This window comes from Temnothorax longispinosus, chromosome 4, assembly GCF_030848805.1.
Source record: "Temnothorax longispinosus isolate EJ_2023e chromosome 4, Tlon_JGU_v1, whole genome shotgun sequence".
Lineage (NCBI taxonomy): Eukaryota > Metazoa > Arthropoda > Insecta > Hymenoptera > Formicidae > Temnothorax > Temnothorax longispinosus.
The window spans coordinates 23,542,220-23,559,657 of record NC_092361.1 but is presented as its reverse complement, the minus strand read 5'-3'; the positions used below and the strand labels follow the sequence as shown (position 1 = coordinate 23,559,657).

At 36.4% G+C, this 17,438-nt stretch overlaps 4 protein-coding genes across 7 annotated transcripts; 3 read left to right on the top strand and 1 right to left on the bottom strand.

The window, feature by feature from the left end:
• Nucleotides 1–50: 50 nt before the first annotated feature.
• On the top strand, nucleotides 51–1,266 carry LOC139812319 (uncharacterized). Its single transcript, XM_071777035.1, has 4 exons — nucleotides 51–262; nucleotides 350–448; nucleotides 617–765; nucleotides 1,000–1,266. Exons 1-4 carry the CDS (start codon nucleotides 199–201, stop codon nucleotides 1,117–1,119), a joined length of 432 nt encoding a protein of 143 aa, XP_071633136.1. The 5' UTR covers nucleotides 51–198; the 3' UTR covers nucleotides 1,120–1,266.
• A 179-nt stretch (nucleotides 1,267–1,445) lies between these two features.
• Nrk1 (nicotinamide riboside kinase) lies at nucleotides 1,446–2,994 on the top strand. The gene has a single exon (XM_071777034.1). The coding sequence runs from the start codon at nucleotides 1,717–1,719 to the stop codon at nucleotides 2,290–2,292; it is 576 nt and encodes a 191-aa protein (XP_071633135.1). The 5' UTR covers nucleotides 1,446–1,716; the 3' UTR covers nucleotides 2,293–2,994.
• Csn3 (COP9 signalosome subunit 3) lies at nucleotides 2,110–6,139 on the bottom strand. 2 transcript variants are annotated; one of them, XM_071777032.1, is made up of 5 exons: nucleotides 5,905–6,139; nucleotides 5,380–5,640; nucleotides 4,298–5,022; nucleotides 3,639–3,903; nucleotides 2,110–2,354 (listed from the first exon to the last, which is right to left on the bottom strand). In XM_071777032.1, the coding sequence occupies exons 1-5, from the start codon at nucleotides 5,957–5,959 to the stop codon at nucleotides 2,350–2,352; spliced, it is 1,311 nt and encodes a 436-aa protein (XP_071633133.1). In that variant the 5' UTR covers nucleotides 5,960–6,139; the 3' UTR covers nucleotides 2,110–2,349. The 2 variants fall into 2 exon arrangements, with proteins under 2 accessions (XP_071633133.1, XP_071633132.1); XM_071777031.1 differs by lacking the exon at nucleotides 2,110–2,354 and having other exon boundaries at nucleotides 3,550–3,903; nucleotides 5,905–6,138.
• A 1,296-nt stretch (nucleotides 6,140–7,435) lies between these two features.
• Nucleotides 7,436–13,845, top strand: LOC139812199 (dynein regulatory complex protein 11). Of its 3 annotated transcripts, XM_071776858.1 has the most exons (12): nucleotides 7,436–7,638; nucleotides 7,753–8,306; nucleotides 8,980–9,190; nucleotides 9,521–9,798; nucleotides 10,254–10,563; nucleotides 10,961–11,245; nucleotides 11,437–11,681; nucleotides 11,817–11,876; nucleotides 12,683–12,970; nucleotides 13,193–13,285; nucleotides 13,380–13,497; nucleotides 13,592–13,845. In XM_071776858.1, the coding sequence occupies exons 2-12, from the start codon at nucleotides 7,800–7,802 to the stop codon at nucleotides 13,702–13,704; spliced, it is 2,508 nt and encodes an 835-aa protein (XP_071632959.1). In that variant the 5' UTR covers nucleotides 7,436–7,638; nucleotides 7,753–7,799; the 3' UTR covers nucleotides 13,705–13,845. The 3 variants fall into 3 exon arrangements, with proteins under 3 accessions (XP_071632959.1, XP_071632958.1, XP_071632960.1); XM_071776857.1 differs by having other exon boundaries at nucleotides 7,436–8,306; XM_071776859.1 differs by lacking the exon at nucleotides 11,817–11,876 and having other exon boundaries at nucleotides 7,437–8,306.
• The last annotated feature ends 3,593 nt before the right edge of the window (nucleotides 13,846–17,438 follow it).

The window sequence follows — 17,438 nt, the reverse complement described above, 5'->3', positions numbered from 1 at the left end:
TAGAGACGTAAACGCAAACGTAGACGCAATCGTCACGCGCTAGTGTGATACGGGCATAACGTGTAGTAGCAGCAGTGAGCACTGTGAGCAGCGTCTAATCGATCTCAGGATAATCTCGTTGATAATGTCTTTTAGCGATTTAATAAGTAATCTGCGACATTGTAAAAATTAAATTGCAGTATCGCGACGTTTAGAGAAATGTCTAATTCACTCGTGCATAAAAGCTTAGAATTATTTGGTTACGAGAAAGATTTGCAGAAAGGTTAGTTTATTAAAATCACGTGTGTGTGTGTGTGTGTTTATAAATCAATTGTATATGGAAGTATTTATTTCAAACGACAACTTACAGAGCAAAGGAAGAAGAAGAAACGTAAGGATATCAGATATAAAGGAGCCTTGGATCTAATTCCCACTAAACACAGGGTCATCTCTAAAAACGATAAGACAGGTTATCGACTGCTCCTACCCCTTTCATATAATTATAGATTAGAAAATAAGTAGATTATTTAATTATAATATTTTAATATAATCTTTCATGTGATTATCGTGTTATTAAATTATATACTGGACGGATACATAGGAAAAATTAAATAAAATTATACTTTTTTTTTTATAGATCTCGGTACTATTTTGGGTCGATCCAGCAAAACTACTGTTTACGAGACTCAGAAACGCTTAGCTACTCAAAAAGATCCTACCGACGATAATGTACAACGACTCCTTTTACTTAGTAGTACGCGGATAAATCCTGGAACAGCAAATAATGTATGAGAAATTTATGTCTTATAAACTTTTTAACCCTGTATTTCCCATACCTTTCATAGATATTATCTTGCTTCTCTCGTGGGTATGACGTGAAGAAACTTGAACATTTAAAGTTGAAAAAAAAAAAAAAAAAAAAAAAAAATAATAATAATTGAAAACATAAAAACAAACAGGCTTATCGCGAGTACGGTATATTCCTGAAACGTATTCTTAATCCATGAATATATTTTTTAGCTGTTGGAACGTGCTGTAGGAAAGAGATACATTCAACGACAAGAAAAACCTAAGGAATCGGAAGAAACAGCTTTCACGGAAGAAGATTTCAACAAGTTTGAGCGAGAATATGTGGAATGATATTGATAGTGACATTGACGTGTAAGGAATAGCGCAATGTGCAAACTGAGACAAAATTAAAATAGAAACGATCAACAATGTTCGACAGCGATCGTAAAAAAGGAAAAGCAGTATTAATATTGACATCTGTCTTGTTTCTGTATTATACCGTGTGGGTAATCGGTCTGCCGTTCATCGATGACGATAGATTGAAATCTCTTTTTTACTCGCATGATCTGGCCCTCGTAATTCCCGCGAGTCTCGGACTAATTTTCATCGGTGGTTTGATACTCTTTACCGTGTATCATGTGAAACCGTACTTATTTTATAAAATAAAGAAAGCGGAGTAGAACGTCAGTAACAAGTTATCAAAACATATAGTGATATTGACTGGTGTTATCATCGTACGGCGTCATCATATACGTTGTGTTGCCTAATACTAAATACTTGTACATACAACCACGTGATATACATGCACGAATATACGTGCCGTAACGGTGAATGTTTGGTTATATAACGATGCTACATCACATTCCACGTTTACTCCAACGTGTTCAATAGAGTAAACTTTTGTTTCTGTATCGCGTCGAGCACTGCTACAAAACTGGCAACGTAAAAATGTCGAAACAGTGGTTTGTCGTTGGTATATCTGGAGCAACCTGTAGTGGAAAAAGTACGTTGGCTGATAAGATCCGCGACACGTTTCCAACATCTATTACGTTGCGCCAAGACGATTTTTTTTTGTTACCGGACGATCGACGTCACGTTAAGATACAGGAATTAAATCACATAAACTGGGAATTGATAACGAGTTTGGATATGCAGAAAATGTATTCGGACGTTATAAAGATACTTGAATCTCCCGGAAGAAATGCGACGGCGTCGAAAATGCTACTGATATTGGATGGTTTTTTGCTCTTCAAACATAAGCCCATCGCAGATTTGTGTGACTGTAAATACTTTTTAACGTTGACGAAGGAGCAATGTTGGGAACGAAGAAAAAATCGTATATACGAACCGCCTGATGTACCGGGATATTTTGATAAAATAGTGTGGCCTGAATATGTTAAATACAAAAATGAAGTTGTACGAAACAACGAGATGTGTAAAACTATAACGTTCATCGATGGATCCAAGGATATGGTAGAAATTTATGAAGGAGTCTCCAATGAAATTAGTCACGTATTATCTTAAAAATGTAACTCGCGGTTTAACTTCTCTTATGATTAAATTCAAATTATATGAGTATCATCAGCCTGAAACAAAAAAAGACAAGTTTTCTTTTATGCATTCCGAAAGATATGAAAAATTAAGTGGACCTTGCCAAGATATTTAATATCGCAAATTAAGGAGGACGTATTCAAGTTATACTTATTGGCGCTCATTTATCAGGACTGACTCAAATACACGCTCTCTGTAGCGTGCTTTATATAGCGCTAGCTTTACGCGAAACAGCTACAATATGCTGTTTTATTTTTAATATCCTAGGCTTTTGAGAGGTACATTACAGGTGTCGTAACATTTTTGCTATGTCACCCGTGTATAAGAGTAATATAACTTCAATACGTACTCGACAACCATGCAGACACGTGTCTTCACAACTTTGGCATGGACGCGCGGTTTCCCATAGACGAATATCGTCCCTAACGTTGAACCACGTCTTATCATACTGATTTGAGCAACTAACCTCCTTAACAAATTTCAATAATTTATAAACCTCCTCTTTGATATTTTTCCGTAAAGATTTTTTCCTTTTAAATTAAGTGTTTACTTTTAAGGTTTCGTATAATATTTACCACGTAACTTGTATATACGTATATGCGTACACGTATTATATAAACCTGAATCTTTTGTGCTTTAAGTAATATTAAAAGTGCACGAATTTTTGCAACAAAATATTGCTGTGTATTAATTTCCATAGTTGCAGTATGTATATAGTAATTTTAACAGCGAAGCCTCTCGGATATTTTATCAAGTTTTGGACATACTACAAGTTAACTAGCACGTTGAAACTATCTTGTACAAAATGAATCATTTATTATTACTTTTTTTATAACAATGGGCATGAGAATACTTTGAAGAAGCTAACTATTTCATATGAATAATCATGGATTTGTGTAGACCTAGTTTCAAATTATATATGTTACAGAGATTTTGATAACGGTATGATTTTGCACGCGTGCTATTTTGCAAAGATATAACGTGTGAGTAGTAATATAACATTACGGTAGGATCTCATCAATCTGTATTATTATAAATAATAATAAAATAAAATCTCTGTAACATTGTAACTTAATTCAACCTATATATATATAAATAAAATAAGTCTTATTCATAAATTGTTTACAAAATAGGCGACGCCCAAGAAAGTCGCGAAAATATTTTCCTACGTACTATCGTCATTCAAAAAAACAAGCTTTCAGATATTGAAGTCTTTGACTCTCAACAAGATTTTTCGTGATTTCTCATTATTTTTTAATAAAGATAACACACAACGACATATATATGTTACATAGAATAGGTGTTTTGTTTAATTTGACCTTGCGCATTTGTGACGTTTGTTGGCGCAGGTCCAGCGGCTTGATCATCTTGATCGTTTTGTCCGCAAGCTTTACGAACGTATTGCGGGGTAAGGACAACCTCTTCTTCCATCTCTAGTACCCGTTTATCTAGTTCTGTGCATGCTGCCATTTCCTTCTCAAAATTTGCGAGCATTTGTGGTGAATTATATTTTTCAGGATCGTCGTGAAATACTACCATGCCATCTTTTTGATTAATAGTTGCAAAAATTTCACCATCTTCAATCTGAAAATACATAAGGAAAGCTAGTAAATAATATCAATTTATAGATATTGTGCGTAAAGTGCTTCATAGTACTATGTAGCTAACTTTAGAGACAAATCTTTTCATTTGTTAGGAAAGTCACGGTCTCTTTTTTCTTGGGGGGGGGGGGGGGGATAAAAATGACTCTTCTTCAGTGCGTGAGAAAGGTAAAGACAACGAAAAATTTTTATTTTAGAAAATTGGTTAAGAATAAAATCTTGCCGTTCACTTGAATTAAATTTTAACATAGAGAAGAGAAAAGAGAATATCTTTGTACTGAGAAAATGTCAACGTTATCAAAGAATCTATAACTCGGAAATTATAGGTCGATGATTTCCAGACATTTATTATATATTGCGGACGACAGATAACTCACCATGTTTAAAATGTATTTTTCCGCTTCAGTGGGTCCTGACAATTGAACTCTGCTTGCAACGTCACTTAAGCTAAGCGTTAGGAAAGTCTTGGTCAGCCTCTGTATATTTTTCTTATACAAGTAAGCGAGCACCTGTTTCACAAGTCCCAAGTTGTGATCCCTCACAAATACTTGTTGATACTTGGTGATAATGCTCTGTACTTCTTCGCAGCTATTAACCAGGTAGGCCGTAGCCAATTCCTGATATTGCTGGCTCAACGGTTTGATGTATCTGTTGATCACCTGGCTCGTATATCTCGGCAGATTTAATACTTTTCCATGTAATATCAGCGAGATCAAAATGTACTTTTTGTAGGCCTCCAGCATGATGTAGCTAACTGCCATGGCAGGCGTCGTTACGCACACTTCAAAGAAATATAACGCCCGATCGTAATTCTTTAGCGCTGTATATATCATGCCGCCATAATAGTAGTACAATAGGAAATATTTTGAATCAAACTGGCCTCCTTCCTGGCTAATGCCAGTGACATCTATGTCAAGAAATTCGAGCGCCGGTTTAAAACACTTGGATAAAAGACATAATTGGCAAAGATCTGCGTGTATCGAAGTCAGCTGACTGTCAAAGAGTTGTATCTTGCGTATTGCGCGGCGTAACACGTCTATTCCACGTAACGGTGTTTTTGACTCGACTAAGCTCTGTGTAAACAGATGACATAAGTCTGCGTCTGTAAAAAAAAAAAAAAAAAAAGAATTTTATTAATGTCGCATATAACAAGAAATAAATGTACGTAAAACGATTTTTTACTACAAAATTTTCATACGTAGGTTATTCAAAGTTTATATTTAACTCACGTTTGAAAATTTTGTAGTAAAATTCCAGGAAAATAGTTTTCAGGCAGGTGCATTAAAAGGGATACTTGCTCTTTTAACAACGAGGAAACGTAGTGGACTAACGTTGCATTAACAAGTGTAAATTCACGAGTGGTATCTTATAGCTATGCGTGAACGAAATGTATGGAATACATACGTGTTTTAATGACACCTTAATCAAAATTATAGTGGAAAATCTGATACACACTCACATGTATCTGGCGCAAATCTAACTTGCTCTCCATTACAGCCGATAATAAACTCCTGAACCTGATTAAACAAGAGTTTATGCACATCAGGATTATTCCCACCGTTAGGCGTAGGCAGTGAAAATTTTGCGCAGAGCACCGCCAAGATACCTAACGAATGTTGCTGCAGATCCAACGTTTCCAAAACATTGTCCAAGTGTTGCCCATTCTTCGTTAATACTTCGACGCTTTTGCTTATGATGTCATACAGTTCTCTAAAATTGCCTGTACACGCAAACAGGTTATATAGTGGTAATATAAAATTCTTTTGTTATCTAAAGGTTAATTTATATAAGAGAGCTAAGAGAGCTCGTACTAAATAAGTATCCGAGTCGAATTTAACATCGAAAGCTTTTTCTTCAAGGGAAACTCTGTAAATGTGTTTGAAATGCTTCACGTTTCGCTTCGTTTTTTGTCATTTGAGGTTAAGTTTGACGCATCAAGCGATTTCGCAATACCCAGTACCCAGGACCCAGGACTTGGCCATACCTTGCTTCGAAAGCGTTCGAACGTTATTTACAAACTGCTCCAATGCCGATGCCATTACTGCGAATGTTCTCTTATCATCACCTTCGGTCAACGATTGGCGATAGCCTATACTTATTACTTACAGAGATTACATTCGCGATCGCGAGCAAACATTCGGCCACATTCGGCTGACAATAAAATCAAACAACGTTTTGAAACGGAGTAACGGAGGTCCAGGTAGAAACGTAGAACGTAGATAGGTAGACTGTGTAGAGAACAACAGAACGCAGTGGCTAAACTGTCTAGCGACTCTAGCGACTAGCGAGTAGCGCGCGGGACTTGACGATTGGCGTTGGCGGGACTAGCGGGAGAGTGGAAAGTGGGACTCAATTGACCACGCCGCGCCGTCACGTGGCTGGTTTAAAATAAAAATATCTGATTGGTTGATTCAGTGGAAAAACTCCAGGCACCGAGGGCTGTGAATGGCTGTCGTCAAGCGCAACGTGGTCAAACAGGAGGAGAGGAGTGGAGGTGGAGAGGACTGAATATAGGAGATGTTCCCGAGCGGAATCACTGAAACGGGATCATCGCTGTAGATTGTTCAAATTGTTCCAAACATAATTGTTCCAGAAGGACACGTCCGTTCCGTAATGCGGGGTCTACAATGCGAGTCGCAAAGTCGTGAGAAATGACCGCGCACAATCGAATTTGAGGAGAATAATCGACTGTGCGTGGTCACGTCTTGCGATTCACGACTTTGCGACTTCCATTGTAGACCCCGCATAAAAAGCCTTGTGTCCACGATGCTAGAACTGCGTCCGAGTTTCGGTTTAAGCCAATCAACTTGCAGCTCTTACAGAAAAGCAGCAGTTTCATTGGCCGCGTTCAGCAGACACAACTGTTGAGTGTCGTCTTATCAACACGCCACGCTGATTTGCTCGGTCTAAAAGTAAGAGCCAATCACGTTCGATCGCTACTGAGCGGTTTGTTCTGCTGAACGCGCCCATTGGCTTAAATCGAAACTCGGACGCAGCTAAAGCCCGATGTCCACGATGCCAATAAAACTTTTAAAAATAAAAAATTTTCCAAGGACTAGGCCCGGTGTCCACAATGCAAGAACTGTGTCCAAGTTTCAGTTTAAGCCAATGAAACTGCTACTTTTCTGTAAGACCTACAAGTTGATTGGCTTAAACCCAAAACTTGGACACAGTTCTTGCATCGTGGACACCGGACTTTATTGTGTCCGCGATACTAGAAATCGCTCCGAGATCTTGGACCGAGAAAAAATTGACCAATCATATTTTTAAATAATTCGGCAATTGACCACGGCGATTGGTTAATTCTTTCTCCGTCCGAGATTGCTAGGGATCAGAGGATCAAGCTCTCTGCTAATAGAAACATATAGCGTTTTCGATTTGCGACTCAAACCGACTCGGGTCGCATCATGTATACAGGACTCTAGACTCTAGCAAATCATTTGACGTGGAATGCATACATATCTATGTATGTACATATTCCACGTCCATTGATGCGACCCGATCGAGCACTCATCTGTGTCAGCTATACACACTGTGGACAAAGCTGGCCGTATTGTCCTCGGTTATTTGTGTATACTTACCTATTATGTACATATCGTAAATTTGGTTTCGACACGTGATCGACAATAAAATTCCTTTCACGTGTGATGTACATACGTACTACGTGTACATCGTCATGTCCGACAAACAACACAATAATTTCGACGTTCCGATCCGCGTAGGTGTTGCTAGGTAGCCGACGAAGACACGTATCGATTATCCGCATCTAACACGTGCGATAAACGGGGTGTAAGTACGGGGTAAAACTTTCGAACGCTGTTGATTGTTGAAGGTGGAGGTGGTTCGCGTCTCTTGAAGAACTAATTAAGAAGTTAGAATATGTCGAACGCGACGTACGACGAGCTTTGGAGAAGGGCCCAAATGTCGCTCGCTGAGACGATTCAGGCGGACACGGTGCTTCAGGGGGCGAAGCCGCAAAAGGATCGTAAAAAGGCGCACGACGTCGTCGCGGCGTTGTACGTGAGATATATCCTAACGTGTAACAAACTCGAGGAATGCTACGATCAAGTGATACAGCCTCAGAAGCGGCTGCTGATGAAGAAATTGTTGAACGCGACTCTGGGCAGAGTATTGGAGTTGAAGCACGAACTAGTCAATAATATCGATCTCTCGGAGCACAGCTATTACGACGACGTGCTGATCGAGTGCGGCGTGACGCCGCAGGAGGCCGAGATCCGGATACCGAGCTACTACAGACGCGATCGAATCGCGGAGATCGAAGAGAGACGGAAATTCGTAGAGGACACGCTCCGAAATCTGGGCGCGCTTCACGAGATCGTTGTGCCCAGGCAGATTACCGAGTCCCAGGCTGTACGACTTATTCAGGTGAGCTACAAGAAAATCAAGATACTCTACTGTTTACATTGCAGTCGCCAACCTTTACCTTTACCTTTACCTTTCCTTTCCTTTCCTTTCCTTTTCAAAAAGCAGAGTCAAAAGCTGTAGCACTGACACGAATCCTGAAACGCTATACAATCATGGACATGTCTGACCACGTCTAGCTGACGACTCTGACGGATGGATCGGAAGACGTAATAAATTTAAACATTCGTCACACGCGGCGTGTTGTTTCGTTGTTTGCACGCGGCAACATCAACATCTTGACATGGTCTTCCAGTAGTTCAGTGTCTTCACCCGGCGCGCGGCGCAAAGGTCTTCTACCCCAGACTATATACTTAGTATAGTTAAAATTTCCGAATGAAATGGAATATATATATAAAATAAAATATTGTACTTGATTATATATTTTAAAAATATCTCTTTTTATTTTGCATTTTTTCTATTTAGTAATAAATATAGCGAATAAATAATGTTTGCTATGAATTAAAATGGATCTAAACTTTATCATCTGTGTGGTTGTCGGTTGCGTCGGATTGTCGCGTCTCCTTATTCGATCGAGATTTTTCTTAATATAATATAAATTTTATATCTGCAAAGACAGCATCGCATCCATAATGATGCCGCTTTCGTGTATTTACTTTTACTCATCGGCTTCCAGGCTCATGAACGAGCGAGACAAGGTAGACTGCGGTTTCAATTTATGAAAGAAGTTCGTGAAATGAAAGAAAGATCGACTACCAAGCCAGAAATGGAAGAAAAGGATGAAGAGAGCGAGAAGCTCGCGGCACTGAAAATTCAAAAGGTGTGGAAAGGATATATCACTAGATGTTACATTCGCAAGAGGCGCCTCGAGGAGATGTTACTTATAGGTAAGAAATAATCACGACGTAATTTAATTCCGTCGAGATTTTGATTTTTTTCGTTCGATAAATGAACGTCGATCATCTATTTCCGCGCATGTTGCAAAATATTTCTGTTAACGTTCCCCGGTTGTGATAAATCTCGCTCTAGCCTGTCCCTTTCGAAAAGACGAAAGAGGAAAAGATAAAAATAACATAAAATTATGAAAAATTTAGTCATTTTCACCCCGCTCTGTATAGAAGCGTAGATTTATATAATTGTCTATTTCGATGGAGAGTCGAGAACACTCGCAACGTTTCATTCGATTCACGTATCAAAACGTGTAATTATGTCGAAAGGAATGCTACAGCCTAGTCAAGTGATCACGAAGAGTGCCAGGCAAGCGGAAAGACTGAAACAGCAGAGATACGAAAAGCAGGTGGATTTTCAACGACAATACGAGGACTTGATTCTAGAGGCTGCGGAGAGAATTCGCAAAGAGAAAAGCGCTATTATGGAGGAAAATATAAGGAGTGAAATCCGAACGTGGATCGACACTTATTTTCAACAAACTGGAAAAATACCTGACTTACCATCCACCGAAAGCGGAGGTTCGCGTATGATTTTCAGTAGACAGGTAAACAATACCGAACACGTACATATATACACACAGACACGCGCGCGCGCGATAGAGAATAAGAATTAATAAGATGCATGTACAAGTTAAATTGCATCAATTTGCATGATAACTCATTTTTTATGTTTAAATTGCATTACATAAAAACATAACAACATAATAAGTGATTATCAAATCGAATTAGCATGGGTCATATCTTGGGTAATTCCGTTTCACACATGATGCGCATAATGCATCATTTATCCTTGTTGTTCAGCGAATGTTAAACAAGCTAGGATAAATGATGCATTATGCGCATCATGTAACGTGTGATGAAACAGAATGCACCCCTCATGTAATCGAAATCGAATGTTTACGTTGTATCTACAAAATTTCGCGGCCGCGAAAAACAATTTTCGTGCGTTGTAGTGCGTTTATAACTGTATTTTGTTCTTAGCGTACTTCCTTTGTTACAGGGAACCGAGAGTACCGTGAGTAAGTCCACGGCGGTATCGTCGAAGGAATCAAAGAAATCGAAACGCTCAAAATCGAAGAAAGACAGCGAAACGGAGCAGTCGGAGGACGAGACGGATTTAGGATTCAAACCTGTTCCTTCTAACTTTCTGCCGGAATTGATTCACGCGAATCAAGAGTATCAGAACGTTTGGAAGGACAAGGATGAATCCGCGAACTCGATGCAATTGCCTTATCGCGATATGATAGAAGCGGAGAAAACGAAGGAAATCGAGGACCAGATCAGAGTAGTTGTGGATCAGGCGATGAGAGGTAAATGGATATTTCGTGCTCAAGAAAGAATAATCGAGATCAAAACTGAAAGCGACACAAGAATGTCGATTCGATTTAAATCAGTTTGTTTCTCATTCTTTTTATCTCAATTTCTCTTTATTTAAAATGCTCTTTCCTTCTTATCTCTTATCGAAAAGTAACATATTCCGTATTATTTTGTACGTAAATTTCTGCCATATTTGATGTAACAACCGCACTCATTCTGTTGTACTGGTGAAAAGTTACTGCAAGGACGTGTAAAGGATTGTATTATACAAAGGGAAGATGCTGTTTTATTGAGATTGTGTTTATATTCAGATTAGCGACGCGAGAATTTTTCAACGTCCCTATGTCCCTATGAATGCGGTAATAACGCGATATGATATTATACGCGTAGGCGATATAGAGGCTCTTCAGCTTGCGTTAGATAGAGACAAAGGTTTCAAAGGGAAACGCGCCAAGAAACCTCAGAAGCGAGTTCGCAGGAGCGGAAAGAAAAATAAAAAGAAGAAGGAGAAAGATCTAACACCCGATAGAACGACCGAATCTCTTTTCGAGGAGCTTCTCACACAAGGAATTATTAAGCTTCACCGTCAAGTTTCGCTAGACGAGTTCAAGGGTGAAAAGTCTTTCGCTAATCACGATCTTTGTATGAAGGAGAAAGATCCTCTTCCGACACTCGGTACATTTAAATAGCATAGCACTTAAATTTCATTGTTATTTCGTTAACAAATATCAAAGTCTGCCTCCCGATATTTTTGCTAAGAAAAAAATTCTTTCCAAAATTTGCCAAAAGATCTGTCATCAAAATATTTCCAAATCCCGCGGTTTGGAGAGCATATCTTTTATAATAATGAATTAAATTACGTTTAGGCGACATAAGGCACGTGGTCGCCGAATACTGTATACTTCCGGTAGGCAATCAAGTCCTCAGAGAACTCACACCTCTCGTGAGATCAGTTCTGATAGCTGGTCCGCACGGCAGCGGCAAAAAACTCTTGGTGAACGCGATTTGTACGGAACTTGGAGCTACGCTTTTTGACATTACGCCGGCGAATATCGCTGGCAAGTATCCTGGCAAGTCGGGTTTGATTATGCTCGTTCATCTGATCTCGAAGGTTCGTACTAAAGCTCTATGTGTATTGTATAATGTACCTACTCCGGATAATCATTCGATTTTGAAAAATTATAATATATTGGAATCGTAGTTCGTATAGTACTTGAGTATTTGTATCAACGTTCATTAAAATCAGGAGACGCGGGGCCGGAGCTTGAGAAGAGCGGGGAGAGAGATCTTGAGTTCGCGTTTCCATGTAAATATGTAATAAAATTATCTACGATTATTTATTCCAGTTTCAGAACAGTTGATATTTGATTTTTAGAAATATAGTTAAAGTTCGACCACTCATGATGGTCTAATAACCTGATATCTAATCTTCTGTCTGTACAAGACTATACAATATTGTATTAAGTAGAAGCTAAATAATTTAAAACGGCCACGTTTCGAGCATTTATACAAGATGTTAAAATTATATTTAATAATTTCAATAATAGTATACAGTCGTTGACGTTTCGTGCCTTACTTGGCCTTCTTCAGAACCATAAAAAACTAAACGCATTACACATGTCTCGTAATCAATATTCATAAAAGAAACAGTGTCGACGCATTGATTTACTTTAAAAATACAGTAGATCTTACCCATGAATATGGACCACGAGTCAAAGTGAAGTCGGAGAATAACGTGTCGAATATTCGTCAAAATCAGCCATGTTCTTTCGTTGCATGACTCATGTGTTTCACGTGAAACACATGGTCCATATTCATGGGTGAGATCTACTGTATTTTTAAAGTAAATCAATGCGTCGACACTGTTTCTTTTATGAATATTGATACGAGACGTGTGCGTAATGCGTTTAGTTTTTTATGGTTCTGAAGAAGGCCAAGTAAGGCGCGAAACGTCAACTACTGTATACTATTATTGAACGTATTAAATATAATTTTAACATCTTGTACAAATGCTCGAAACGTGGCCGTTTTAAATTATATTTAGCTTTTGCTTAGTCGAGCGAACGTATTTTGTTTATTTATTGTATTAAGTACGTCTGTATACTGTCGAAGGTATCGCGATTACTGCAGCCGTCAGTAATCTTTATGGACGACGCGGAAAAGCCGTTTGTGAAGAAAGTAGCGAAAACAGATAAGACCGATCCGAAACGTTTGAGAAAAGATTTACCAAAACTGGTGAAGAATATCACGGGTGAAGACAGAGTTTTGTTTATCGGGACATCTACGAAGCCTTGGGATGGTGATCCAAAGCTCTTATATCAGACTTACGACAAAGTCATATATATTCCTAGACCGGATTACGGCACCGTGTCTTTTATATGGAAAGATTTGTTGTACAAAGTGAGTTGTACAAATGTCGCTTGAAATCGTCTTTTACGACGTGCTATTTAAAGAAAATTTATCATCTTTAATTAATATATTAATTTATATATCAATCATTTAACAATACGTGCCCACGTTTGATTTTTTACACTTATTTTTTTAAATTATTGTTTCGTCAAATAAAGTTTATGCTAGTAACGAATAATTTATGTTTACACATCAAAAATCTTGTTTTTCTAGTATTCGGGCATTAGTCGACAATTTGATACGTCAGCAATGGCCAAAGCGTGCGACGGTTTCACGATAGGAACTATTTTAGCAGCGATCAATGAGGTTGATAATCTGATCTGAATTACAAATATCAACGTTATCAGTGCTTACAATATATTATCTTAAATTTAACTTTCCTTCGTGTATTACGATACAGATAATGACTACAAAGCGTATGGTACAATTACGAACTCATCCTTTGACGCACGTGGAATTGGTGAATGCGTTGAGCTTCAAGGATCCAGTGTATCGCGAAGAGGAAGATGCGTTTCTAGGTTCGTGAACACACGTGATACGTGTAGCGCATGGGAAAGCAAGTGCCGGCCTATAGACTTTTAGCAGGCTTAAATTTCGAATTTAATGTTACAGCCTGGTTTTCCAAAACGCCAACGTGTCGGCGGAAGCAAAGAGCTTTGGAGTTGGAACTAGAAAAGTTGAACGAAGCAAACGAGTCGCAGAAAAAGAAAAAAGGAGGGAAATAATGGATACGGTATAAAGCTCTCCCATGTAAAAGAATCTACATATATTTTATACGATATATTATCGATTATAGCCTTAAAGAAATTCATAATACATACGAAAAGTCAGTGAGGTAATAGGAATAAATAAAGAATTTCAGCATGCTCTACTTTTGTTTCTTTCTAATCTTGTTCATATAACTTGCAGATTTTCTGCTGTCTGAAATAGCAAACGTAATATTTTATATGCGAAGCGATACGTGCTTCGTGCATAAAAAATTATAAATTTATACAGTAATTATTTAAATATATAAAGTATAATATTAAGAATTTGATTCTTTATATTTTACTATTATCACGTTTACTATTAGTATTTACTTAATATTCTACATATCAAAGATACGTAGAAAATGTAAAATAAAAATATGCCGATTTTCTGTTTATTGAAATCGGATATGAGATTTATTGCTCATTTCGTACGCCACACTGTCATATGATTATAGTCATGAAACATCCATCTATCTGACGAATTAAATCGCACACATGATCGAACACATGATCGATCGTTGTGTCTTTATGTCACAGGTCAAAGAGTCATCAGACTATTACGCCACTTGAAATTACGCATTTTTTTGAAATAATAGACAAGACACTTACATCAATTAATCTACAAATACACATATATATATCTATAAAACAAATTTTTTTTATATATGTATAAAAAATATATATTATTTTTTTATAAAACGGATAGTGTAATTCTCCGCGAGAGAGAGACGTGCACTATCAATAAATTGTTTATGGAACAAACATTGTTTTTTCTATGAAGCGCAAGCAACGATTGTCTTTCTATATAGACCATCCTTTTGATTCTTTATACGTCAGTGATTTTTTATTTATATATTATTAACATTCTTTTATTTACTGTATGACAATTATAATAATTTTTGGAATAATATTTTTGGATCACGACTCGCCCGTGTGACGCGGCGTGTGATTTCATTCCCGTAATCGCTTCCACGTGATACCGTGCGTGACGGAGCACGCGAGACTGCATGCCGAATACGCGATTATCTCGATAGCATGCATCGTCTCCGTCGCGGCACGGCATTTCCCTCTGTCGAGTGTCGATATCAAAATCAACGTCGAGTTTAGATTAGAGCAACTGCAACTCGTATCGTCGTCGTATCGTCACTTACAAAGTGGCATCTGCGGTGCTAAACAGGATGCCTCCTGCTTGCCTTTGGACGGTACCACAAAGGTCTCGTTAAAAGCGGCGTTAAATCCGACGATTAGTTATATCTCGAGCACTTTCTTCGCGGTAGACGCGTTGTTATTTGACTATCGTTTTAGTCGAGACTATTGTTATTTTTACAGAAAATCATTGTACGTTGTACGCTGCACAACAAAATTTTATTTTGCCTTTTCTAGCGATGATAAATTCTTCCGCGGGATAATCATTTAATTTAAACTTAAAAAAAAAAAAAAAAAAAACAATGATTCTACCTCCTCGTGCTGCATTAATCCATTGCTTATATTAATCTTACGTTATCTTTTTCCAACTATAAGAAAATAAAATATAGGTCTTTTACGTACCTATTTGAATAAATAACACGTGCATATTTCAGTGTTTTGATGATACTATTTCTTAACACGTATTTAACAGAGAACTTTTGGATAGAAATATGATTATATTATTAATAATAAACCTTCAATACTGCAATACATGTACAGGGTGATTCAGAAATATAAATTTGTACAAACTTTGGGGGTGATATATTTTGGGGGTAACATACTTTTCCTTTTGAATTATTTGTTCTTTTGATAAGCAGAAATAAATGTGTGGAAATAAATAAATTTAACCTTGGATTTTAATATAATATGATTTGAATTAATATAAATTTTAATATGAATACATTTAAATGTAATTATCTTAAAGCATATCTCTCCAAATAAAAATAATCTTAATTATACAAATAATTAGTCTTAATTATTTTACAAAATTATACAAAATATATTATAATATTTATTATTATTATTTTACTATTGTTTCTTGATTATAGAGTTTTGCCTTTTTCTATTTTTCAAAAAGTTGTTATCTAAATCACCTGAATTTTCATCATACGTCTACATATATATATATATATATATATATATATATATATATATATGTATATTATATATTATATTATATATTATATTATATATATTATATATATATTATTTATATATATATATTTGTCTATCCCTAATGAGTGATTAAAATCAACCTCTATATATAGAAAAGGAGGCGACCTTGTAATTAATATGTATTACGTATTACAAGATGATGGTCCTTGTGAGATGTGTTAAAAATCTTTTATAGAAAATTATTATTTTTTCTTTTTATATAGTAATATTACAAATTTCTGTACACGAACGAAATTACTCTCAGACAAAATCGCTTTTATCTTTAAATACAAGGATGTGTCAGATTTCAAGAAATTAAGAAATAAAAAAAGCATCATTGCTGAAGAGTATTATTGAATGTGTAAATGAAAAGTTGTATATGGGGCATTCCATGCCAAATCGACCTGATGGGTTTGACCCTAGACCTCTCGGATTTGGCCGACGATTTTTTATGTTATTATTCCAGCTCTAACATGCACTCAGATTTTTTTTAAGATTTTTTTTTATAAAATTAATTTAGTTATAATTTTTTTAACCGACATATCGATGGCCACAATTTAAAAATCTGAAAAAATTCTCAAAAATCCTGTGTCAGATATCAAAATTTTTAACCCTTGACCCAAAGTGGACCGGCGTTTGCTTCTTATTTTTTCGAGTTTTTTCGAGTTTTTTTCAAAAAAAAAAATATTGAAAAAAATTAGAAGCAGACGTCAGTTCACTGTAGGCTGTTGCTTGAACATTTTTATATACAACACAGAATTTTTTAGAATTTTTCCAGATTTTTAAATTGTGGCCATCGATATATCGGTTTAAAAAATTCTAACTAAATGAATTTTATTAAAAAAAAAAATCTAAAAAAAGTCTAAATACATTTTAGAGTTGGAACAATAACATAAGAAATCGCCGACCAAATCCGGCGAGAGGTCGAGAGTTAAACCCAAGTCGATTTGGCATGGAATGCCCCGCATATGTAAACATAAATTGTTAAATTCTACTAAAACACAAAGGATTGAACTACAACTTGTATGATTAATAAAAAAAATCGAAATTTTATAGAATAAGCGTGAAATTTTTCTTATCGTTTTGTCATGCCTAATATCGTTATATTTGAATTTAAGTGAAACTGACACAGTCTATTATATCAATCGTTCAATACTTTACATGAATCATTTTTATCTATGCTCGCGAAATCATACGAATGTATACTTATCACTTCCACAATATTTATGCAACGCAGACCTTGCGACGATAAGAAATTTACTTACATTTTATTTACATGATATTAAATTTAATGTCGAGTAAAATGTATCAAAGGTTTGTTTTTTTTCTATTTTTAACGAAATCATTACATAAATTCGTGGAATTACGAATAGATTACGTAGAATAGATTACATAGAAATGACCGTAATTTTAATCACAAATTCGTCAACTAAACTGCTTTAAAACTTTTCTTAACTTCTTTCCTGAAATTTCGAGGTAGTATAATACCTTCCAAACTGTAAGCGATTGAAAATAAAAAGCTTCATGAAAGTTCCTATAGAACTTTCTACATACCGATGTTTTACCGCGCACATATCTTTGATATACAC

Coding starts and splice junctions, on each gene's coding strand:
- LOC139812319 (XM_071777035.1), top strand. CDS start 199: ATGTCTAATTCACTCGTGCATAAAAGCTTAGAATTATTTGGTTACGAG. Junction 263..349: donor CGAGAAAGATTTGCAGAAAG/GTTAGTTTATTA, acceptor GACAACTTACAG/AGCAAAGGAAGAAGAAGAAA. Junction 766..999: donor ATCCTGGAACAGCAAATAAT/GTATGAGAAATT, acceptor TATATTTTTTAG/CTGTTGGAACGTGCTGTAGG.
- LOC139812199 (XM_071776858.1), top strand. CDS start 7,800: ATGTCGAACGCGACGTACGACGAGCTTTGGAGAAGGGCCCAAATGTCG. Junction 8,307..8,979: donor AGGCTGTACGACTTATTCAG/GTGAGCTACAAG, acceptor ATCGGCTTCCAG/GCTCATGAACGAGCGAGACA. Junction 13,286..13,379: donor TTTTAGCAGCGATCAATGAG/GTTGATAATCTG, acceptor ATTACGATACAG/ATAATGACTACAAAGCGTAT.
- Nrk1 (XM_071777034.1), top strand. CDS start 1,717: ATGTCGAAACAGTGGTTTGTCGTTGGTATATCTGGAGCAACCTGTAGT.
- Csn3 (XM_071777031.1), bottom strand. CDS start 5,959: ATGGCATCGGCATTGGAGCAGTTTGTAAATAACGTTCGAACGCTTTCG. Junction 5,641..5,904: donor TCGAACGCTTTCGAAGCAAG/GTATGGCCAAGT, acceptor TTGCGTGTACAG/GCAATTTTAGAGAACTGTAT. Junction 3,904..4,297: donor AAAAATACATTTTAAACATG/GTGAGTTATCTG, acceptor ATGTATTTTCAG/ATTGAAGATGGTGAAATTTT.